This window comes from Rhinichthys klamathensis, unplaced genomic scaffold (assembly GCF_029890125.1).
Source record: "Rhinichthys klamathensis goyatoka isolate OS25496 unplaced genomic scaffold, OSU_Roscu_1.1 h1tg000165l_1, whole genome shotgun sequence".
Classification (NCBI taxonomy): Eukaryota; Metazoa; Chordata; class Actinopteri; order Cypriniformes; family Leuciscidae; genus Rhinichthys; species Rhinichthys klamathensis.
The window spans coordinates 1,548,943-1,570,540 of record NW_026606697.1 but is presented as its reverse complement, the minus strand read 5'-3'; the positions used below and the strand labels follow the sequence as shown (position 1 = coordinate 1,570,540).

Below are 21,598 nucleotides of genomic sequence, written 5' to 3'. Positions count from 1 at the left end.
AGCGGCACCTGGGAACCTGTCTTCGGGCTTGGAAAAAACATTGGGTCCTTTTGGATGTTTTGCTGCCCGACGATCGTGCTCATCATCCTTGATGCTGAAAGGAAGGTCATATATGTCATTGACAAGGATGATGAGGTATGCGTTGGAGTGGCGTGAGAAGATCATAGCACAGATTTTATCCAAGTAGTCTCCCCAGTGGTACTCTGAACCGTCCCGCTTCCGAGACTCACGGTCTTCAGGTGTGGGGTGGCAAGCCGCCAGATCAGCCCCATGTCCACAAGGCTAACGTGGTCTCTTGGTTTTTCACTTACTGGGTCTAGCTTGAAGAGCTCTAAATACTTGCTCTTCATAGTCTTGCGGATTGACCCATTTACATTGTAGAGTGAAAGGCACTCCTGAGTCACTCTCCTCTCAAGGGCTGACCCAAGTTGGATCCTTCCTGATCCCTCTGCAAGGTCCACTAGGGTTGCCAGCCCCAATCTCTCCATATGGGCAACCTTCATATGAGCACCAAATGGTGTACAGATCATTTCTCCAGCGAAATTTCGCCTCTTATTCCTGTGGATGGTTGCGGTGAGAGGCTTGATCTTTGTGAGCACTCACTCTTGCAGGAAGGTTTCAACCTGAGCTTGGCCATCTGGAAGTGCAGTCTTTAGGTCATACACTAACTCTGGTGAGGCGACCAGGCCAGACTGTAGCGACCTCAGTGTAGGTAAAGAGATGTCAAAGGGCTCAGCTTCAAAATCCTTCATGCATGCCAGCAGGTCCTGAACTGCCTGCTCATCCTTCTTCATCCTTGCTGGCTGGCATTCAACATGCTTCCTATGGCACCGCTGACACTTGAGGCTCTGCTTCACAGTAGACTTCACCCTTGCAACGTTGTTTGCATTTCTTGTTGTTGAGAACAGTTGCTTCTCATTCTGTAAAAGCTGAATCCATCCTTGCTTTAGCTTCGAGTTCAGATTCATTGTTGTTTCTATCCAAAGGTTGAGTGGCTGACAGGAGTAAGGTAGCCCGGTCATTGACTGGGTGAAGTGAATGTTGAAGAATACCATTTTCTCATCTGACAGCGAAGAGAGCATTGCCCAATATTCTGGCAACCACCTTCCATAATAATGGTTGTCGTATGCCATCAGTCCAGGCAGCATGTTGTATGTTGACAAAAGGTACTCTGTACCATTTCTTGCATGACATGCATCAAGACATTGTACAAGTGGGTCGGTCATCTCCAGGAACGAGACCAAAAAGTATCCCATGTCTGTGCCAGGTTTCTCATAAACTCTGTTGATCAGCTCCTTTACATCACCATCCTCCTCAAGATCCTTGTGAGCTTTCTGTAGAGCCTCCTGAGTTTCAGTTAGTGCAGTGCGCAGGGTCTTGAGATTCTCCTTGATGTCCTCTGATAGCTCTTCATGCTCAATAATCTTTGCTAGTCGTTTATGGATTAGAGCCTCCCTCCAGAGCATGATGCAGCGCACGACCCGCCTGTAGTGCTACTACTACAACCCGCTGTAACCAGAGTGCCTGCCATTCCAGACCCCTTGAATCTCTTGTAGATAGCATAGATGTAGGACATCTGTTGGTGGAAAGCGCAGAGGATTGGGATAATGTCCTTGAACATTTACACATTCTCTGCCTTGAGCTGAACGATGGGCAGGTCTCGTTGGTGACCTGCCCACTTACAGAATGGAATATGGAATGTATGGAATGGAAGGAGAATGGAATATTCTTCTTGTGCATGGCATTCACTAGTTTCGCAGATCATTTTTTACGTGGGGCTGACTGATTGAGAGTGAGGTATGCTTTGTTGAATTACAGCAGAAGACAACTTTAGAGATATTTTATGCAATTGAGAAGTGTAAAAAAAAATTGACATTTAAAGAGCCAAAAATTGGTGGCCATCTTGAATTTGAAGGTCAAAAATAGGTCAAATCAATAAATCTACATCATTTATGAATTTCTTGACCCAAATAGTCTCAGAAACCATGTATTATGCAGCACTGTGGGCAAAACCATTAAAAGGTTAATTTCCAGCTTGGCTGACGGCAGCCAATTTGGATATAGGGCTCTCACAAAATTCCCCCACATTTTTGTGAGGGGCACCCCGGCTAATTTTTTTCTTTAACCTTTATAGATGACAAATCCAGTGAGAAACGAACCTTCGCTCTCCACGGTCACGGAACTACTATTGATGACTTTTTATTATTTCTTTTTATATACTTTTTTATTTCAACGGCCCACTTTAGAGATTCTACTACTAACTACAAGTAACTCTGCATCTACTCTGTCAACTCTCATTAGAGTATTAGTAAACTGTTAGTAGACTGTTAGGTTATGGTTAGGGTTAGTAAAATAAGTTGACATGTTGCTGCAAAGTATAGTCAGTGGAATGTCTGTTGGGGAAGCATCAAAATAAGTTTGATCAGATATTAAGCAGACGGTCCACTAATACTCTAATGAGAGGAAGTTGCAAAGTTACTTATGGTTAGTAAAATGTCTAAAGTGAACCATCGAAATAGTGTTACCTTTTTTTTATTCTAATCAAAGCTCGGGAGTCATGAACCAAACAACCAACTTTAAGCTGAATCACAAGTTGGGATTCATCCCAGTATTTGTTGGTAACATCATGACTTAAAACTTATTATTTTTTAAATGTTTATGGAGCAAATTAATGGAGGAAGAAAAACTTTCCGAACCAAAGCTGCTGAACAACTAGGCAGTACACTGTTGTGCAATGTTCCCCAAATTATATACACTGACTTTTCAAGTATGCTTTACATGAAGTTCTCGCTAAATCTTTTTAATTCAACATGCATATCATCTGCATAAAGCCTGGAGTCTGCTGGCAAAATCTTTTTAGTGTCCATAAAAATCAACCAGACTTCTATCATTGCAGCTTTTCAGAAAAGAATTTCATCATTTTTTTTTCTTGAAATGCTAGTCCGGCCATCTGCATAAGTGTAAGAAAAAATTCTCACTACACAAAAGACTAATTTATTATCATCACCCATCTCTTTGCTCCCACAAGACAATCATCTCACTCCAGAACTCTGTCTGCCTTTATATTTTCACAGATCTCCCCTGCAAATTACAATTTGCATGGCCTCAATCCATGCGACGTGCATGCATTGAACTTCAATCCTAAACTGCTATTTTGAATCTTAAGAATTTTGTGTTTGAAAACCTAGAGAGCTGTTTCAATATCGAATGCCTGCACAGGCAGCTGTCTACATAAACTGCATTGTAACCGAAATTAAGCTGCATCATTTACTGATTATCAACCTTATGTGCCTAATATTTGAAAAAGATTTTAAGAGAAATATGAGACAATAACAGAACTCAATTAAGTCTCATGTGCAACATGTGAGCAATGAAATGTTCCTCTGGATTGGCTCCATCCACCATATTAAATGGAAATTTTCATTGCTTGTTGCTGCGCATGATGAAATTAGATGATTCATTGAGGATACATGTGATAATCCAACATATTTTGGCCAAAATTAGGTATCTTAGGAGCTAAAATATTTTTACTAAATACAATTTCAGACAGCCTTTGCACCTATAATTGCAACCTAGGGTCATTGAAAATGAGTGCATGTGGCGGCATTTCTGCAAAAATATATTACTGTATGTCACTTCTTGCATGTTTCACAACACTTTCAGTTTTATCTGAAACTGGTTATGAGATGCAAACATCAAAATGTATTAATTTACAAATCATTAGCTATGGTAAAAGCATTTTAAGATCATAACATAGTATTGTGTAAGGAACCGCGCAAAAATATGTCTTGAAATTATAATCTGTCCCTGTAATCATAATTTGAGTGAAAAATAATAAACGTTGTTGGCATTTTACTACCTCTAATGTTCATTTGAGCTGGAAACTACAGTGACTTGTATGTGTAGGTATGCTTTTGGAATGTAAAAATTTAGGTAGAGCCTAATTCCCATTAAAAGCTAACCTGGTAGGTAATCTGAGTTTTGAGACAAAGCTTAGTTCTTTAGCATTCATTGTTCTTTATATGAAATGAAAAATAACTACCTCAGAAACTTATTGAGGTCTCCATGCTTCATGTATTCAAACACCATGATGAGAGGGTCGCCGTCCACACACACGCCGTAGAACATCACAATGTGTTCGTGCTGCAGGTTGGTAAGAAGCTCAGCCTCCCGTTGAAAGTCTTTTCTGGCAGTCAGGGTTGGATCTTTGAGAGTCTGAGAGATAGAAAGTGTGTTTACTCTAGGAGATGTAAAGTCAAGAACAAATGCATCGAGGGAGAGTTGGATGCCACGTTTTTACTCAAGTTGTCCTCTAGCCAAGGAGAAATGAGATGAAGGTTAGACTAATATGACTAATTGCATTTCAGGATGTCTGCCATGAACTGAAATGAGATGAAAATGTACAACAAAAGGCCATAGCATGACTTCTCAAAACAAAAGTGGTTCAGGAACACATCTTGGCATAACAGTGTCATGTTTAAGGGCCATGACACACCATCATCTGCATGGACCATCGCTGTAGGGCTAGTTTTAGTAATATAGACCACTGATACCTGCTGATATAGACAGTTATTTCCTTACACACAGGTGCAGAATGCACATGCTAAGAGCAGATATTTTTAGCCCAAATGCAGCCAATGTGAGGCGACAACTCAGTCGGCTTTGTCGACGCTAGACGTTAGCTTGGTGTGTCACAGCCTTAAGGGCTAAGTTCATTGGGGAATGAACAATTTACATTTCAAATAAAATATTAACACAAACACAAAAATATATCACAATCTAATGTCTTATTTTGCTGGATATTATTAGCATTTTCATTAACCCAGTCTGGCAGAGGGTATTTGAATGTAGTCTAACAATTTTCAATATATTTGCTATGGTATAGCTAATGATAAGTCTTGAATCGATAATCTGTCCCTGTAATCATAATTTGTGTGAAAAAGAATAAAAGTTGTTGCCATTTTACTACCTCTAATGTGCATTTGAGCTGGAAACTACAGGGAATTGTATGTGTAGGTATGCTTTTGGAATGTAAAAATGTAGAGCCTAGAGGCATGTTTTTCTAATGGGCCTAGGGTGTATAATTCCCATTAACCTGGTAGGTAATCTGAGTTTTGAGACTATAATTGTATTTCCTGACACCAGCTTACCCTAAAGCATATGGCACATCTACCATTTTGGGAAATGCTTTATTCTTTACCAACATGTCTGATGTATATTTTCTGACCTATATAAATTTGCTTTGACAGAAACTTTTTAGCATGAACTTGAGAAATGCGATAATATTTGGCATCTCAGTCACAGGCAATCTGTAGGATGGGTATCCTTACCAAAGTATATATAGCATGACAAAACAACAACAATTTTCCAGGCCCTCCAAATCGCTACTAGCCTTTACATTGTGAGTCCTGCTCCTAGCAATTAAATGGTAACTTTGGCTGAACAGCACATGATGCAATTTGATTTTAATTACAGAATTCCCCTGATCTCTCTGACACAAGCAGAGGGAGACATCGACGGAGAATGGCGTATATGACACAGATGGTGAAGCACTCATTCTGTCAGGGGATGTGTTAGCGCCATGCACTCAACACAGTCCTCCCGTGCTGTCTTTCTGTTGCAGCGTTCTACTGAGGGAACTGGCCTGACAGCCCTGGGTTCATAAGATATCCCCATGATACTGAAGCATTTTCACAGTATCTTCAGTTATCTTTATGATGTAATAGATTCAATGGGCTCTGGTGAGGCAGTACATTGAATTAGAAGAGCAAGTTCAGATGTGGAGAGTGCTTTCCAGTGGTTAAATGATATTATTGACCTTAAATCATTCTAGGCCAGTTCTCAGATGGTTTTGAAAAAGACCTGAATTTTGGACATCAAGTGGAGAAAGTAAACAAAATGTCCTCAAAATAAAGCATTAAGTTCATTAACGGTTTCGTTTTTTATTTTAAACACATTGTGCTTTACACAAACCATGTCGATCCTTGTTGCAAGTGAACACTTTTTTATATTTATTTGGGCAAAAAGTGAGATGCAAATCAATGAGATATTTAACAGTATAGCAGACTACTTGCATAAAAGGCATATAAATATCATTTGACCCTCTATATCTCCCAACAATGTCTTATTCAAAATATATTTAATGCTTAGTTTTATGATCAAAACTCTGTAGTTTTTATTGTGGGTGGCAAAAAATTATTGCAGTGCAATAAAATGATGATTGAGAGATGTACATATATGTTCATGGAAAGCCTCATGTAAGTCTACATCTTAAAATATTGCTAAAAATAAATTAGGTTATTCTCACAGAAAAAGAAACGCACATGACCCACGACCTGAAGAGGGATGTTTCTAGAATTATACTAAAAGGCCATAAACTATCAATCAGATGACAGAATAATTTACTACACTGTGTACAACAGGTTTTTACCATGTTGACAATTTAGATGCCTTAGGGGCCATTTACACGTCACGCCATTGTCTTGTAAATGAGCAGCCGTTTTCAACAAAGTTTTTAGAAGACAGTGGTGTTTTGGGGGGCCTGAAAATGCACATTTTTTAAAACGGGTTTTTAAAGTGCAAGTTTTTGAAACCGATACCCTTATTGTCACCGTGTAAATGGTGGAAACGGTGGAATTTGTGAAAACGGTGATGTCATACGCATGCATATTACATGTTCAGTCTATAGGCGCGTAGTGTTTCTTTACAAAGTTTCTTTACAAACTACTGGCCTGGCATGAATAATACAGTGTTTTTGTTCAGTTTGAATGGGGATTGTAATGAAAGCGTTGTTATCTGTGCACAAAAAAAAAAAAAAAAAAAAACGTACGTTTAAATGTACCCATAAAAAAGTCAAATGTGATACAGTTTATGGGGTTAAATGAGTCACTTGTAAGTCTGCAAAGTAGTTTCCTAAACACTGATCCTGACAATTAAATGATTAGGTACGAACCAGTAAGAAACAAGAACAAAAACGGCATTCACAATTATTTCAGATTAAACAAGAAAAAGATTGATTTTATCTACTGGTGCTTGATTGGATTTATTGAGAACAGATCCGGATTGTCAAAAGTGGGTGTGACAAAACCTAGTTGAACGTACAGCTGGTTCAGAGAAAAAAGTTGTACATTTTGATCAAAGATTTTGAAGACAAACTTTTAGATGAATTGTGCACAATAAGGCCAGGGAGGTGCATTTACTTTCATAATGCACATTCCTGGTAATGGAATATAGTGCACAGGAGAAGTGCATCTATTCTTAGAGAAGTCAGAGCAAAGTAAAGCCATAAAGAAGGTGCTTTTAACTGCAAAATCATGCCTCACCTTCACAGCCACCAGCATCTTATCTTTGGTGGGGCTGAGGTTGTAACATTCAGCCAGAAACACCTTCCCAAAAGCTCCCTCGCCAAGCTCCCTCTTAAGGACAATGTCCCTTCGTTTAATATGCTGCACATCTGAAAGAGAAATACAGAAAGAGAGAGAAAACCATAATGGTTATTAAAGTTTTGTGTGTCAGGGTCACTTGTTCACAGTGGAGTAGCAATATGAAAATGGATTGCTAAAGGATACTGCCTTAAAGAAATAGTCACCTCAACCGAACCTGCTTGACGCGCGAGAACAAACCTCATTGGTTGTGCTGCGTAACACAGGAGAACCCTTTAAACTTATTTTATTTTAGTTTTTCATCAAATATTTAATATTTATTGTATTTTGTTTATGCTTCATTTCAATTAAAACATTTTAGTTTTAGTTAGCCAGTACAACATTGGGAATGGTTCATTCAAAAATAAAAATTCATATTAGTCATACATTATTCACTCACTCTCATGTCATTCCAAACGTGTATGCTATTATCACACACAAAGCTATCTGGTGGCAGAATGGGGATATAGCATGATAGTATGGACTTCTTGTTCTTTTATTGTGTATTTTTGTAGGTGTGATCACTATGAGTTGTTGTATAGTCTTGTTTTCAGCATAAGGGTTGGGAATTACTTTTTTTTTTAATGAACAAAAAAAGAAGCACTGTCAGTGATTCCCATCAATGTCTATAATATATGATCAACAAAATGATGATAAAGGTCCAGGCATACAATTATCCCAATAATATCATCATGAGAGACAATGTCCCTTGGGAACAGGTGGCAAAAACAAGTGCGGAAAACAGAGCCAAATGAAATATGAGTGACAGGTTATCTGTATGCGCCCGTTGTGCGTGTTGTTTACGCGTACGTGTACAAGTGTAAATAAAGGCTTCAATCGTGAGTTGTTCGCATTGTGTAAAAGGTCAGTTCCTGTGCAGATGGTGTTCTAGAATTGCTGCTCACAGTCACAGCTGGATATTTTCTGCATGTTTTTTTGTCTCCTCTGAGTTCTCTTTTTCAAAACAAAACGAGTGTGATGCAAATGAGAGTCAATTGTAAAAGGTCTCTTTTTGCCATCTGTTTGGAACTCACCTGGGACTTGTAATGCTTTGCCATCAATTCTCATTGTCATTTCCAATTATTTGCGTGAATTTAAAGTTGCTTAAAAGCAAAATGCTCAACCACAAAAAGGCATGAAAAAAGACCTCAAATACATTTTTTTTCTATATCTAATTCTTTAAATTCACATCAAACACATCTACTCAGTGGCCTACACGCAACACTTAATTAATAAAGGTGAAGAGTTAATGTAAATATAGGTTTCTGAATGAATCACACAAAAGAAACCATAGACTATTATTCACACACGACGTGAACATATCATATTGAATAGCCTGTTTGATGTTATAGTTTAAAAAAAAGAAGAAAACATTTGCTCAAATGATTTTTTCCGACTGCGTGAACTTGTAGTGGTTGCTATGGTGAAGCCACACACGAGATATTGTGAATTAATATTATGTTTTTGTCATTAGTTCATGCCATTCCGAGTCAAAGCAGCGTGGTCTGCAATAAAAGAGCGTAAGTAGTCCTGTACTTATCCTGTTTTTATTAATCAACATGTTCTGGGTAAACATACTTATAGATCCTTGCAGAAAATGATTTTAAAAAAATTGGTAATGCTACTTGAAGTGTGTGTGTGTATAGGTAATGCATTAATATAATGCCTTTTAATGGACATTATAATCAACCGAATGTTCTTTTTAGCTGTAACCAGAGTTAATATAGTCTGATTATTAATAATGCACAATAATACATTATAATACTTTTTAGTGCACATTTATTGTTTAACATTTAAAGAGAATGACGCATCACAGCATATGATCAACAAGTACATCAGTGTTTGACCATTTTAAATGTTATTGTTGCATTAATAGACAAGTATTGTGGTTTTATAATTACCATTATAATGAAAAAAGCATTTTTCTGATACATTACAATGTGGATAATTAATACTTTTGTAAGACATATCATATCAGAATAAAGTTGTGTTTATTCAAATATTTAATTTATTGACAAACTGTCACTGAAACGGAAAAGATTCAATTCAATGTAACACCTTGCCATAAGGGCAACAAAATCGCACTGACACTTGAGCCACCGACAGACATCCAGTATCAGGTGCTACTATCATTATTAAAGCTGGGAGATTTGAGATGCAGGGATCTAGCAGACTGAAGCAGAATCAGGTCAAGTCTGGAGCACTTTCCTGTCCCCAAAAAACTCATTTATATTCACTCGCTCTTTCATTAAGTGGTCCGCTGGGTTTGTCCCGTCCTCTAAGCGAACAATTACATGTGCACCTGCTGTAGGAGTTTGGGATGGGTTAACTTAACCTTCAGCTCCCCACCCAACCGGCAAGTCCCGCTCCCCCCACAACCCATTTACCCCTATCCTGTTGTGGAAAGCCTCTGAATTAAAAAGGCAATATCCCGAGACTCGCTGCCATCCATTTATTCCTCATCCTGACTGAACATGTATCAATCCCTGAAGGTTGAAATTAGGAAAGACTCACAAGCAGGCATGTTTTCAGCAGTAAAACTCTATGATTAGAAATAGTGCTGTTCATCAAGAATGGTCAATTAACTCTTTCCCCATCATTGATTTATGACCAGGGCATTCCTTAGGGTGGTGCAAATGGTGCGACTGGAAAGCAATCGTGAAACTATCGGGGGGAATCTTCTAAAAGTGTCCAGAATCTTTGGATCAATACACAGGCGAAGAAGAAGCAGAAACAAGCGATTGAAGCATTACTTACGCACGTGTGATCTAACGCGATCATCAAACATTCAACAGCTTATAAATCAAAACTGCCTAACGTTACCCAATGAAATGTCAAACCCATGAAGAGGTACAGGACTGTGGAAACCAAATATACTGGGGGTCATGAAAGTTTTGTGAAAACGTTCATATTTTGAAATTTGAGAGTGTGTGCAGACAAACGCTGACATTCATGAATCAGAACTTTGTCTCTATTCCATGCAAACCATTCATTCAAATAGCAAAACCAGCAGTAAAAATAGGTTACTCTAAAAGACTCATTGTAGTGTTTTAGCCATGAACACATGACCACCACCCATATTTACATATTCACAATTTGGCCAGTATTTAAAAGTTAATCAATCAGGACCAGGGGTCTCATTTATAAAGCGTGCGTACGCACAAAACGGGGCTGGAAACGTACGTATGCCAGTTTCCACGCAAAGGTTGTGATCTATAAAAAACAAACTTGACGGGAGAATGTGCCCACCTTTAAGCAAACTTTGAGCCGTGCGTACGCACGTTTTGGAGACGGAGCAGTTTGGCGACACCGAAGATGAGCTGGAGTTAAATGTCTTTTTGGTCACTTTTAGACAGAAAATCTAAAGAAAATGATACATATACAGAAAGATAATACAAATATAATTTCACTCACCAAGCCTATCACTTGAAGCAAATATCCATCCCTTCTTAAATGTCCGCGCCAGCGAGCGCGTTGGGCCGTTTAGTTAAACTGACGCATATATAGCCTATCTAACGGCAGATGAAGTAAAACCGTAAATCTTTATTATGAGTCATAATCATAAATAGAGTGCATGTTCACAATGACACTTTAAATAAATAAAATAATGATTTAAACTATGTTTTACTTTTGATATAAACATTTAGAATAAATACGCCATTCCCATTAATGGAGTTAAACTCTTAAACTACATGAAATCATTACTGAGAAGTTACAACATTTTTTTATATTCAATAAATAGAAATATTTGTTGTGGATGCAATGCTTTTGAACACTTTTCCTCTGACATTCTGTGTTTTAATGTTTTACATACATAATTGCTTATCATGATAATAGCAGATTGTCTGAGAAAATAGTTTCGTGCAAATAATGCACAAGATCTATCTGTTTCCATTAAAAATATAATAAATTAAAAATACTATTTGGCCAGTGAGATTGAGAAACTTTCTCTGAAATGTATTTTACACTATTTGATTTATTTATTCAAAAACAAGGCAAGGATAGGCTTATGATTTTTATTAATGTAGCCTAATGTGACAGCACTTCCGTATTTAATATTTTCTTAATATCTTGTATCGTTAAACATGGTATCACGTGGATGAATAATCATATGCAAATGATATGCAGATGAGGATATGCATAGTAAAACTAGGCGTTGTAAGCTCCATATATCTGACTGGGATTTATAAAGTGAATTTTGCGCAGGTTCTGGCGTACGAACGGTTTTATAAGTCTGAATATTTTTTAGCATACGCCATTTTTGGCTTTCGGGCGCACGTACACTTTTAGTAAGGATCCTACGCACAGTTTTATAAATGAGACCCCAGGGCCGTACACCATTTAGAAGTAAATTGAGAATTTTTTTTTAAGTCCTGATTTTAATTTAAGGAAGTAAAATTTAAATATACACTGAAATTCACAAATGCAATTAATGTGATTTTCAACTCGAAAAAGACTACATAAAAAACTTAATGCACATTTGAATTTTTTTGAAAGTAGAATTAAATTGAACTGAAACTCAAAGAAATTCACCAATGTAATTAATGTAATTTTCAACTACAAAAGGAACATAAAAAAAAAGAAATGCTCACAAACACCTATTCACAAATATAGCTGATCAGTTGTTATCAAGCACCTGGTTTGTGTCGGTGTCCACCTTCATTGAACTTCAAATGAAGCTGGATGAGATGGTAGTCCAATTATGAGTAGTAACAATAGATCGCTTGAATCAAAATCTTTGTGAAGGTGTGCACATTCAGAGCTCAATTAAACCTGGCCTGCATTCATTTACAATGCCCTTTTTCTGAACGGATGCCTTTGTCCTCTCACACTTTAGCCTGATAAATTCAGCTTGTCATCAAATGTTACCTTGAAACAATGCAATCGAAGTAATTGTGTCCAGAACAATGACGGTGTACACAGGAGACATTGGCATAGACATATCTTCTCCAGATGTCCTGAGCAGTTCAATGTGAACAGGACACAAAACACGGTCACTGCAGGATACAAATATCAGCAGCCATTGCCGCTAATCTGATGAAGCGGGAGAAATAGACGGATATTTCAGGAGTACGATAAAACAATTACTCTTCTCAACTGTATCTTTGAGACAGGTTATTTAAAATGGAAGGTCATTCGTTTCACTCTTGTATATATAATTGCAGTTTTGCTCTTGCAACAAATTCTTATGTGACAGCTTAAACTTCCAACATATTAAGTTATAGCTATGTAGGCAAATGTGTTTATAATTTATGATTTTTGTTTTAATAAGAGGGACATGATGTGACACACACAATCATAAATATTTGCAATGCACAGTCACGGTCGTGTATTTATAGCCTTTGTAACACATGGAGCTCATTGTAAATGCTAGTGCACTCACTTCCTCTAGGAATACTGCTACCTGAATAATGATCTTCAGTCTATTGCACGTGATCCAGCTGTATTTCCCATGACTTAAGCCAGAAACCCCAGCAGCAAATATTTCAATATTAAAGGGGCCATGCCATGAGAAATCAAATTTGCCTTTATCTTTTGACAATGGTCTTTGTACCATTAAAACACCCTGCAAGTTGTATAGCTTAAAATTTCCTCTTCATTATGAGCAAAGAACTTATTTAATCAAGCTCCAAAAACGGCTCGTTTTGATATTGCGGGATCTGTGACGTCACAAACTTAAATCGCACCATAGGCTCCGCCCACTCGGCATTCAGTCACTTAATTGCTGGCATTTACCCACACAAGCATATTCAGCCTATTAAAATCACTGACGCTGTCTGCACTGGATACAGTATAGAGATGTGGGTTCAGTTTCTGACGTACTCCACGCACTTGAGTCAGTCATCAACAAGACAAATGGAAGAGTGAAAGAACATTCGCTTTGTCACGTCCAGTTTAAACAGCTCATTTGAGTCTCTGTACAGACTTCAGAAGGATCCCAGCATCAGAAACAAGTGGATTTTATTTTAACGGCGTCCCGGATTACGTCGGATGTTTATATGTTAGTTCGGAGCATTTTGTTTTGTAAGTGAGGCAAGATGAAACAGCCAACTGTATTGGATCTGACAGCGGCTGCATCACAAAAGTAAACGATTTCATAATGCTTTCAAAACTGTAAATTACAGTTTTATATATGGATTTGAGTACATGTAGCCCACTTACTATAGGGTTAGGGTAGGATTAGGATTTGATTTAGGGCTAGTTGCATGTAATTATGCCTAATTTATAGTTATTACTATAGTAAATTGTGTAACAAGAACGCATTAAATGCAATAGCGAGTGGACGTTGATGATGTTTCCTATCCAGTGACGTCAGCCAATCATAACAGCCCTAAAGGAGCCGCCCCTTAAAAAATTGATAATTTTCCTTGCTCTATATAAATAAATAAATAAATAAAATAAATGTGTTATGTTAACATAATTCTATGTGGTCCACATGGCAAAATGCAAAGTGAACAAATGTTCAAACAGACAACACTTGGTCTCCATGTGCAAATGGGATGCTAGAGATTATTCTTGGATCTTGGATATAGGTAAAGCAAAACTCTGTGCTAACCATCAACTGAGATGCTATAGTATGTAGTTCAGGAATGAACTCATGTTGGTTTGAAAAGATAAGTAAGTAAATGCAGCAGAACTCAATTGTAATTGCAAAATAGCTTTTGTGAGTCAGTCATCTTTTGAATTCCTGAAAAGTCAGCATGTCATGGCTCAAGGGACTTGCTTACTTGAACCGTGCAACAGCATCCTTTCAAATACAGAAGTCTACAAATAAAACCGTAATCATGCAAGGAAAAATTTAAATTCTCATAATTGTTGTATGAATGAAGTCACATTTCACACAAAAATTATATAGCATAAAGAATTAAGCCTATTTTAAGATTTTTTCTTTGCATTGTGACTAATGACATACATTTCCCCCCACAAATTACCACAGTGTCCAGACATTTTACATTTGAGTTCTTGTGTATTTCCTAATATTAGATTCTCATATACTGTATAACAGTAAAATAAAACAATACAAATATATTAATTAAAACATGCAGAATAAAATGTCAGTGTTTAAATAATATATTTAAATATTTAAAAGTATTGAATAAGAATAAAATTATATTAGATATTACAAATGTTATAACGACATTGATAAATATCACAGTGGAAAATGTCTAAAAAAGACATTGTCTTATTTACCGGTATGCTATATATATTCAATTTCCTTCTTATGGATCACTGAATTTTTTTATTACTGCATATTCTTTATAGATGTGGATTGTGATAAGTCATGTCTACAAATGTAAACCCAGTATCAACTGGGTGAAACTGGTCTGAAACACATCGCTCTTCTATTTTATGTTCTCTCTATAAAAAAATCATGAGCTGAACCTTGGACCATTTTTATAAGGTGTATCTTTATATAAATGATTCAGCTTATACAGCTAACACATAAAGAGCTTTCTAGTTGCTCGGAGTCTGAGAAGTAAAAATATACGCTCTCTTAAGCAGCTAACTGTCATTTAAATATCACACACTCATCTGATATGGGCACGGCCATGATGGTTATGTATCTACAGCTATAAAGATTTTATGCCATCCATTATGCATAAAGAGTTAATTTATTCATGAGGGCAAAATGTGATTGTCCTTTGCCTTTTGGATTCCTTTTCATAGCCGTCAGTGCACCCTGTGAATAGACCACTGTTTTGTGCCTGGAATATAAATAGACTGTGTGTGTGTTGATGTGTGCAAGTCTGTGTCCCCATATATTCGATACTACATGCCATAAATCAGTCAGGCCCCCTTTTAACCTCTACATTTGGCTAACAAAAACACTTTGACAAGTATATTTGTTCCAATTAATTACATTAAAGGTCTAAACTAAGACACCATTTGCTCCAAGAAAAGTAATTGTCAATGCGCAACTCTTCGGTCACAACAGGCCCCAAAAATAGCAAATAAATATATAAAAGGTCTCATAAATCTTAGCAGGAGCTCTGCGTATTCATTCATGGCCATTTATACAAACAATGGAGTTGGCATTTGTTCCCATGCACTCTGCAATAAGTGCAAGCTCAGGGCGTACAAAAGTCCTCTATTTTTTACTCTTTTGTGCTTATTCTAACATCTTGTTAGTGACCCATATACTGCGCCATATAATGAGGATATGCTCATTACTGCGGTCTAGTTACAAGGTCAAGAGTAGCGTTCTTTCGTAAACACAGGAATTATTTCCATCACCATTATTTCGAAGAGATATAATGTAGGTGAGAATTGACAAAAAACAAAACACCGGTCACGATTTAGAAGTCTAAAACAATAGGTTGTAAAGAAAGATGTCAGAGGATCTGCCGTTCTCGTGAACGTGCGTACGGCTGTTGCCGGAAGCCAGTGATTATAGTTTGTAAAATGTTAAATATGGATATTTTTCTTACAAAAACCAAACGCTTCGCTTCTGAAGGCATTCATTAACCCATTGGAGTCGTATGGATTACTTTTAAGATGGAAGGATGTATGTGCTTTTTGGAGCTTCAAAAAATCAGGCACTATTCATTGCCATTACAAAGCTGGGAAGAGCCAGGATATTATTTAATATAACTACGATTGTGTTCGGCTGAAAGAAGAAAGTCAAATACACCTAGGATGGCTTGAGGAATAGTAATTCAATTTTGGAATCATTTTCATTTTTTGGGTGAACTATTCCTTTAATTGCTTTATTAAAAAAAAAAAAAATCTTTCTGACCCCAAACTGGGGATCAAAGTTGATTTCACATCAACTTTGAATTGTATTTTTAGAACCAAATGAAGCACATCAACAAGTAGTGAGACATGTACTCACAGGTGGTTGGTTTGTTGCAATTGTGGCCATGTCGAAAGTACTGAGGGTTCTCGATGACAGGAATGCGACTCATGCCGATTACGACTGCGTCAGGTCCCGCATCGAGAGAGCAAGGTGTGACGATACCATGGTTGACATGATGAAGAGGGCTTGCAGAGTCTTCCTCTCCGCTGATGACTGCCACTGGACCTGTAGAACAAGCAAAACATAATGATAAATGTACCAGCATGGGGGGAAGATATTCTAATTCAACATGGCTTTGATCCAAATCAGTCTTTGTAAAGAACCAAAAGAGACATTATACTCTAAACATCAGCTAAACAGGATGACTAAACAACCATCAGCTCATTTCACAACATACAACCTTTGGAGTGACTTTACAAGACTACGCAGACATCTAAACACTTTCATCAAGTTTATATTTATTTATTGTGAAATTGACAGTGGTTTGAAATCATCTGAAATTTGCCACCTGGGGGAGAAAGCCATTGAGCTGAATTGAAGAATAAGGAAACTGCCGGTAAACACAATTTTCAAGAAGCCCACCTCAAAACAAGACTTCTCAAAACGGTTGTTTGTTCACAGGCACACTCAGGGGAGCAGTTTGAACATGGGCAACCAAGCAAATCATCAATACAGAGTGACTAAAGTACTTCACATTGGTCTCAAATATTTAAAAACCTTTATGTGGTGGTTCAAACACGAAGACAAATATCTGTAAACCCACCCAATGAGCATTATTTCACTGAATTTGGCATTTGGCAGTTAATGCATGATGTGAAATTATTATATTATCCTAATGTGAAATGAATCCTATTTGTCGGAATACTAGGAATACTGAAAATCTAATGAAAATCTCAATAGCAAAACCGGTAGGATATTGGCTGTTTATTAGTACTTATAAAGCTTTATTCATGCATTACCATACATCCCTTAATCCTACTCAATACTCAATACCCAAACTTAACAACTACATTACTGACTATTAATAAGCAGTAATTAGGTGGTTATTGGGGCAAAAGTCATAGTTAATAGTTTGTTAATAGTGAGAATTGGACCCTTATCTAAAGTGTGACCACAAAACCTAGTAAGCTGCCTTGCTGTCTACAGGGATGAGTGCTAAAACCCAGAAAAAACTTCCTGTTCCATCGTGCCAAGGTTAAAAAGTTTTTTTATTTCTTTATTTTTTTAATGGTTTGGTAACGGTTCCTTTTACAGTCCTGTTACCTATGTACTTACTATGTACTTATTATAGTAATTATAATTACTGGTTCAATAACCCTGAACCTACCCCTAAACCTACCCCCAACCCATGTACTTACCTTATATTAGCCAGTACTTTCTAGGTAAGTACACTGTAAGTACACATAAGTACTGTACTGTAAAAGGAAGCGTAAATAAGGTCTGAAAATGAATAAATAAATGGGTACAGAGGGTGCCGGGGACGTTAAACCTCATCACGCTAATAGTCAAACTATTCTAACTCAAACTTTCCAACTTTAAGATTTTAAATAGAGACAGCCAGAGTTACCGGATGCTTAGTGTTTGTGACACTGAAGTCACGTGATCATGGTTTATAGCTTGTTTATAGCCTAACTTTAGCTTTTTTTATTCTGGCGATTTGTATTTAGGTTTTAAAATCCGTAAAAGCTGTGTTAACTTGTCAAGATTTTCTTGATGAACAAAATGTGTAAGCATCATAAACTTTTTTAGTCACAGCGCTTGTTTTCAGCAATATCCCAAAGCCAATGGAAAAAATTCGAATGGCTTTTAACAAGGGACCAGGGTAACACACACACACACAGAGATAAAAAACCACAATAATATTGCATGGGTAAAAGAATCACTTTTTATAAGATTGAGATTGACCTCCACTAGTCATCTTGGACTAAATTTCACTTAGCTAGTCAGAATGTATTCTCGTATTGCCTTTCCTGTGAAGGATACATATGATGCAAATTGGTCAAATGAAGGTATCTTTAAAGACCCCTCAAGTCTTTGTGCCCATGATGTCCAAAGATGTGTACTACAGATATTATCAAAGTGCATTATGCACACACAAGATGCTTTTTTTTTTACCTGTTAACCTGTGGGAGGACACAGGCGCCCTGAAGCATTCTTTGTTTACATGAGCTAACAGGTTAAAATTATTTATATGTAGGCAACTCACTAGGTTTTTCAACCGAGTTTGTCACATCCTCTGAATTTCAACAGGATAACATTAGAAATAATATGTATTTTTTCAGCGAATCAATAAATCTCACCAACTCTTGTGTCAGTAGCAGTTGAAGAGACCTGAAAATGTATTTTTATTTCTCACCTTGACTGTCTCAGTGTTATGGAGCATTGCCCAGACTTGCTAGGTGTAACCCCCACAAACACAACCTTAGGTGCAAGGTGTGTGAAGTCTTGCCATAACAGCAGAGCCACAGGCAGTACACAAACTCCAGACTGAAAGTGACATGCACAAGTAACATGGCTTGTTTATTTGTATTGGGGTTTTACTAGAGCTAAAACCTTATAAGGTGTAAGGTTTAAGCCTTAGTACTTGTTTGTTTTTAAAGACAACTTTCCCTATAGTATGTTTGACCACAGCAGTTTCTTATGTGCAATCTGGATAAGAGTATCTACTAAATGTCTTAAAGTCCCCCTGTGATGAAAATCAAGTTTTTAATGTTGTTTATACGTACGTCTGTAGTGTTTTTAATATGATTTAAGACAAACCATGTGCAAAATCATAAGTCAACACCATTGCTAAGTATTTTGTCTTTAAAACTGCAGTGATCTAAAGACAGACTCAAAAACACGGTTTGAAATCGCTGGTGTTTTTTACGTCACAAACTACCTTGTAACCAATCACGTCAACGTGCGGGCGGGCTTTAGCATATCATTATGATGTATATTATGATGTTATGATGAACTATATGCCTTTCTCTACTGACGTTCTGAGTTGTTCAAAGCGTTTCTAAGGATGCTGATTGTTCGAAGGCAGCAATTTGTCTGACTCTGAGATGGCGAACGGTAACATAGTTTGTGTAACATTAGCAACACATTATTAGCTGTCTGATAACATGGTCAAGCAAAAGGCTAATAATATAAATTACCGTTATGTGTCCGACATTGTAAAGAGCGATACCATTGTGCAGCGTTTACCTAAGTAAGTGGGCCGTGTGAATTTCTGAGCTGGTGTGAGTGAGTGGAGGCGGGGCTTATTAGTATATTCATGGAACCGCGGATATTAAATAAATCAAGGATGTAGAGTTGCGTTCAAGCTATTTTAAGGCACAAAGACATTTTTTTCACAGGAAAAAAGTTTAAATATATCATTTTGGTGATCAAAGATGAGTTTTAAGGGATAAAATGATTGACTACAGGGGGGACTTTAAATGTAAATGTACATTAATGTCAGATTGATGAAGTTTTGCAATCTTCTGCAATTCTCTGAATTAATGAAGTCTCTACTCATTGTATACACTAGCTCATGTGGTGACAGAACGCGTAGGTTGAAGTAAACACACCCCATGAACAGAACCACACATCTTTGTGTTTGACATTTAGGGTCCTAGTGAGAAATGTTTCTTCTTAGCTCAAAGTAAATCTGAGAGTTCGATTTTAAACATTTCACTGTAACTCTTGGTGTTCCCAGTCAAATCTCACTCTGAGGGATGCAGAACACCATTATTGATGGTCCTTCTCGAAGAAGAAAATGTATGACTCCTGCATTGGGCCGATCATTTATTTTGTTTACAGTTGTATAAGCATCTTTGGGAGACAAGCAGGAGCATATTTTATTCAACAAGAATGTTAAACTTACCATGCATCATATAAGCTAATTTTTTCTTAAGCCACTGATGTTAATGGCCTACATCTCACAAAACATCAAGATCACATTTTGCCCTTAAAAAAAAAAAAGTGTACTTTATATATTTATTTATTGCATTAAGAAAGTTAAGCACATTTTAAGACCACTTAGAATTTTTGTGACATTATTTTCATAAAAATTTAGCACATTTCTACAGAGCCCCTAAGGGGACATGGTGAAGAAAAAATATGAGATGGGAGGAAAAAATAAGTCGTCAATGCATTTTGTTCTCTTGCAAAATGTTTGCATTCCAAATTCCATAATAAACTTTGCATTCGCTTGCAAAACCTCTGCATTCCCTCGCAAAAACGCTTGTGTACGTTTCTTGGGGGACGAAGAGAATAATTTTTCCTCCCATCTCATATTTGTTTTCTTCACCATGTCCCTTTTATTATATTTATTTCCCTTCAACATATTCTCATTTTATATCATATTATGTTATATATTAATGATTCAAATAATTTTGAAAGAATGGGATTATTTGTCATAAAAGTGAAGAAAAAAAAAAAAACCTTGATGGCCCCAAAAAAGGCTTAACTTACAAATGAATGGAATGAATCTTTGTCATGGGAAACAAAAAATAATCATGCAAAATGTTTGTCTTGGTATTGTACAACCACATCAGTTCTCAACATCACAACATGTAAACAAGGGTAAACAAAAATAAGTTGCAGTTGCTGAATGTTCTAAACTTAATGGTCAAGAACATTCTCCAACTGTATCGAAGAGACTAAAAACTAGAATCGTAGTAGACGTGACTAACTTGACAAACAAAAACTTCAACCCAACATGAGTAATTCACAATGCAACCAAGGCACCATGTAGATTAGAAAAGCTAAGCAAGCACCATACAAGCATTGGCTCAGCTTGATTCCTTGCCTACAACTACCACACAATCTCCTGAACTGAACTGCAATGAAAAAATAAAGAGCCACTTTCATCAGTCAGACTCCAACCATTTAAACAGAGGGAGGTGGGATAAAAATGGATAACGTTGCATCATCCTGGGCAGTCGGTGGTGGGCCACGATTGAACAGATGCCATTAAATATTTACCTTTCATTACGGAGTCGCAGGGAGCACACAGAAACATGTGATCATTCAGATACTGACAGTAAGACTGCTATCGATCAGGCTATGTTGAGGCCCCATGACTTCACTGATCCAACAGTGCAAAGAGAACTGTGTTCAACGAGCCATATTCAAAACACACAGTGGCAAGCCCAGATGCAGCGAAAATAGATTTGGACTGTTCAGTGCTAGTGCTGCAGTTCATACTGTACTCAAATGTGCAGACGCTACAGGCTGCATGTGGACCAAATGTCACACACTGATGATGGCTTAGGCTGAAACGCGTCTGTGTGGCCATGTATTAATAAATATATGATATATAACTAGAGAGTGCGGTTTTTCATCTTTATTTGACCAAATGTCGCCAACATATTGATTCTAAATGCTGCAAATGATCTGATAAAGCAAACTA

At 37.1% G+C, this 21,598-nt stretch overlaps 1 protein-coding gene across 1 annotated transcript in view; it reads right to left on the bottom strand.

Moving 5' to 3' along the window:
* The window catches only part of ntrk3b (neurotrophic tyrosine kinase, receptor, type 3b), a 165,590-nt gene that overhangs the window by 15,469 nt on the left and 128,523 nt on the right, over positions 1-21,598 (bottom strand). The window contains exons 12-14 of the mRNA XM_056259167.1: positions 16,255-16,443; positions 7,323-7,453; positions 4,043-4,215 (exon numbers count right to left, since the gene is read on the bottom strand). Coding sequence (XP_056115142.1) covers positions 4,043-4,215; positions 7,323-7,453; positions 16,255-16,443 — 493 coding nt within the window. The remainder of the gene's footprint in view (positions 1-4,042; positions 4,216-7,322; positions 7,454-16,254; positions 16,444-21,598) is intronic.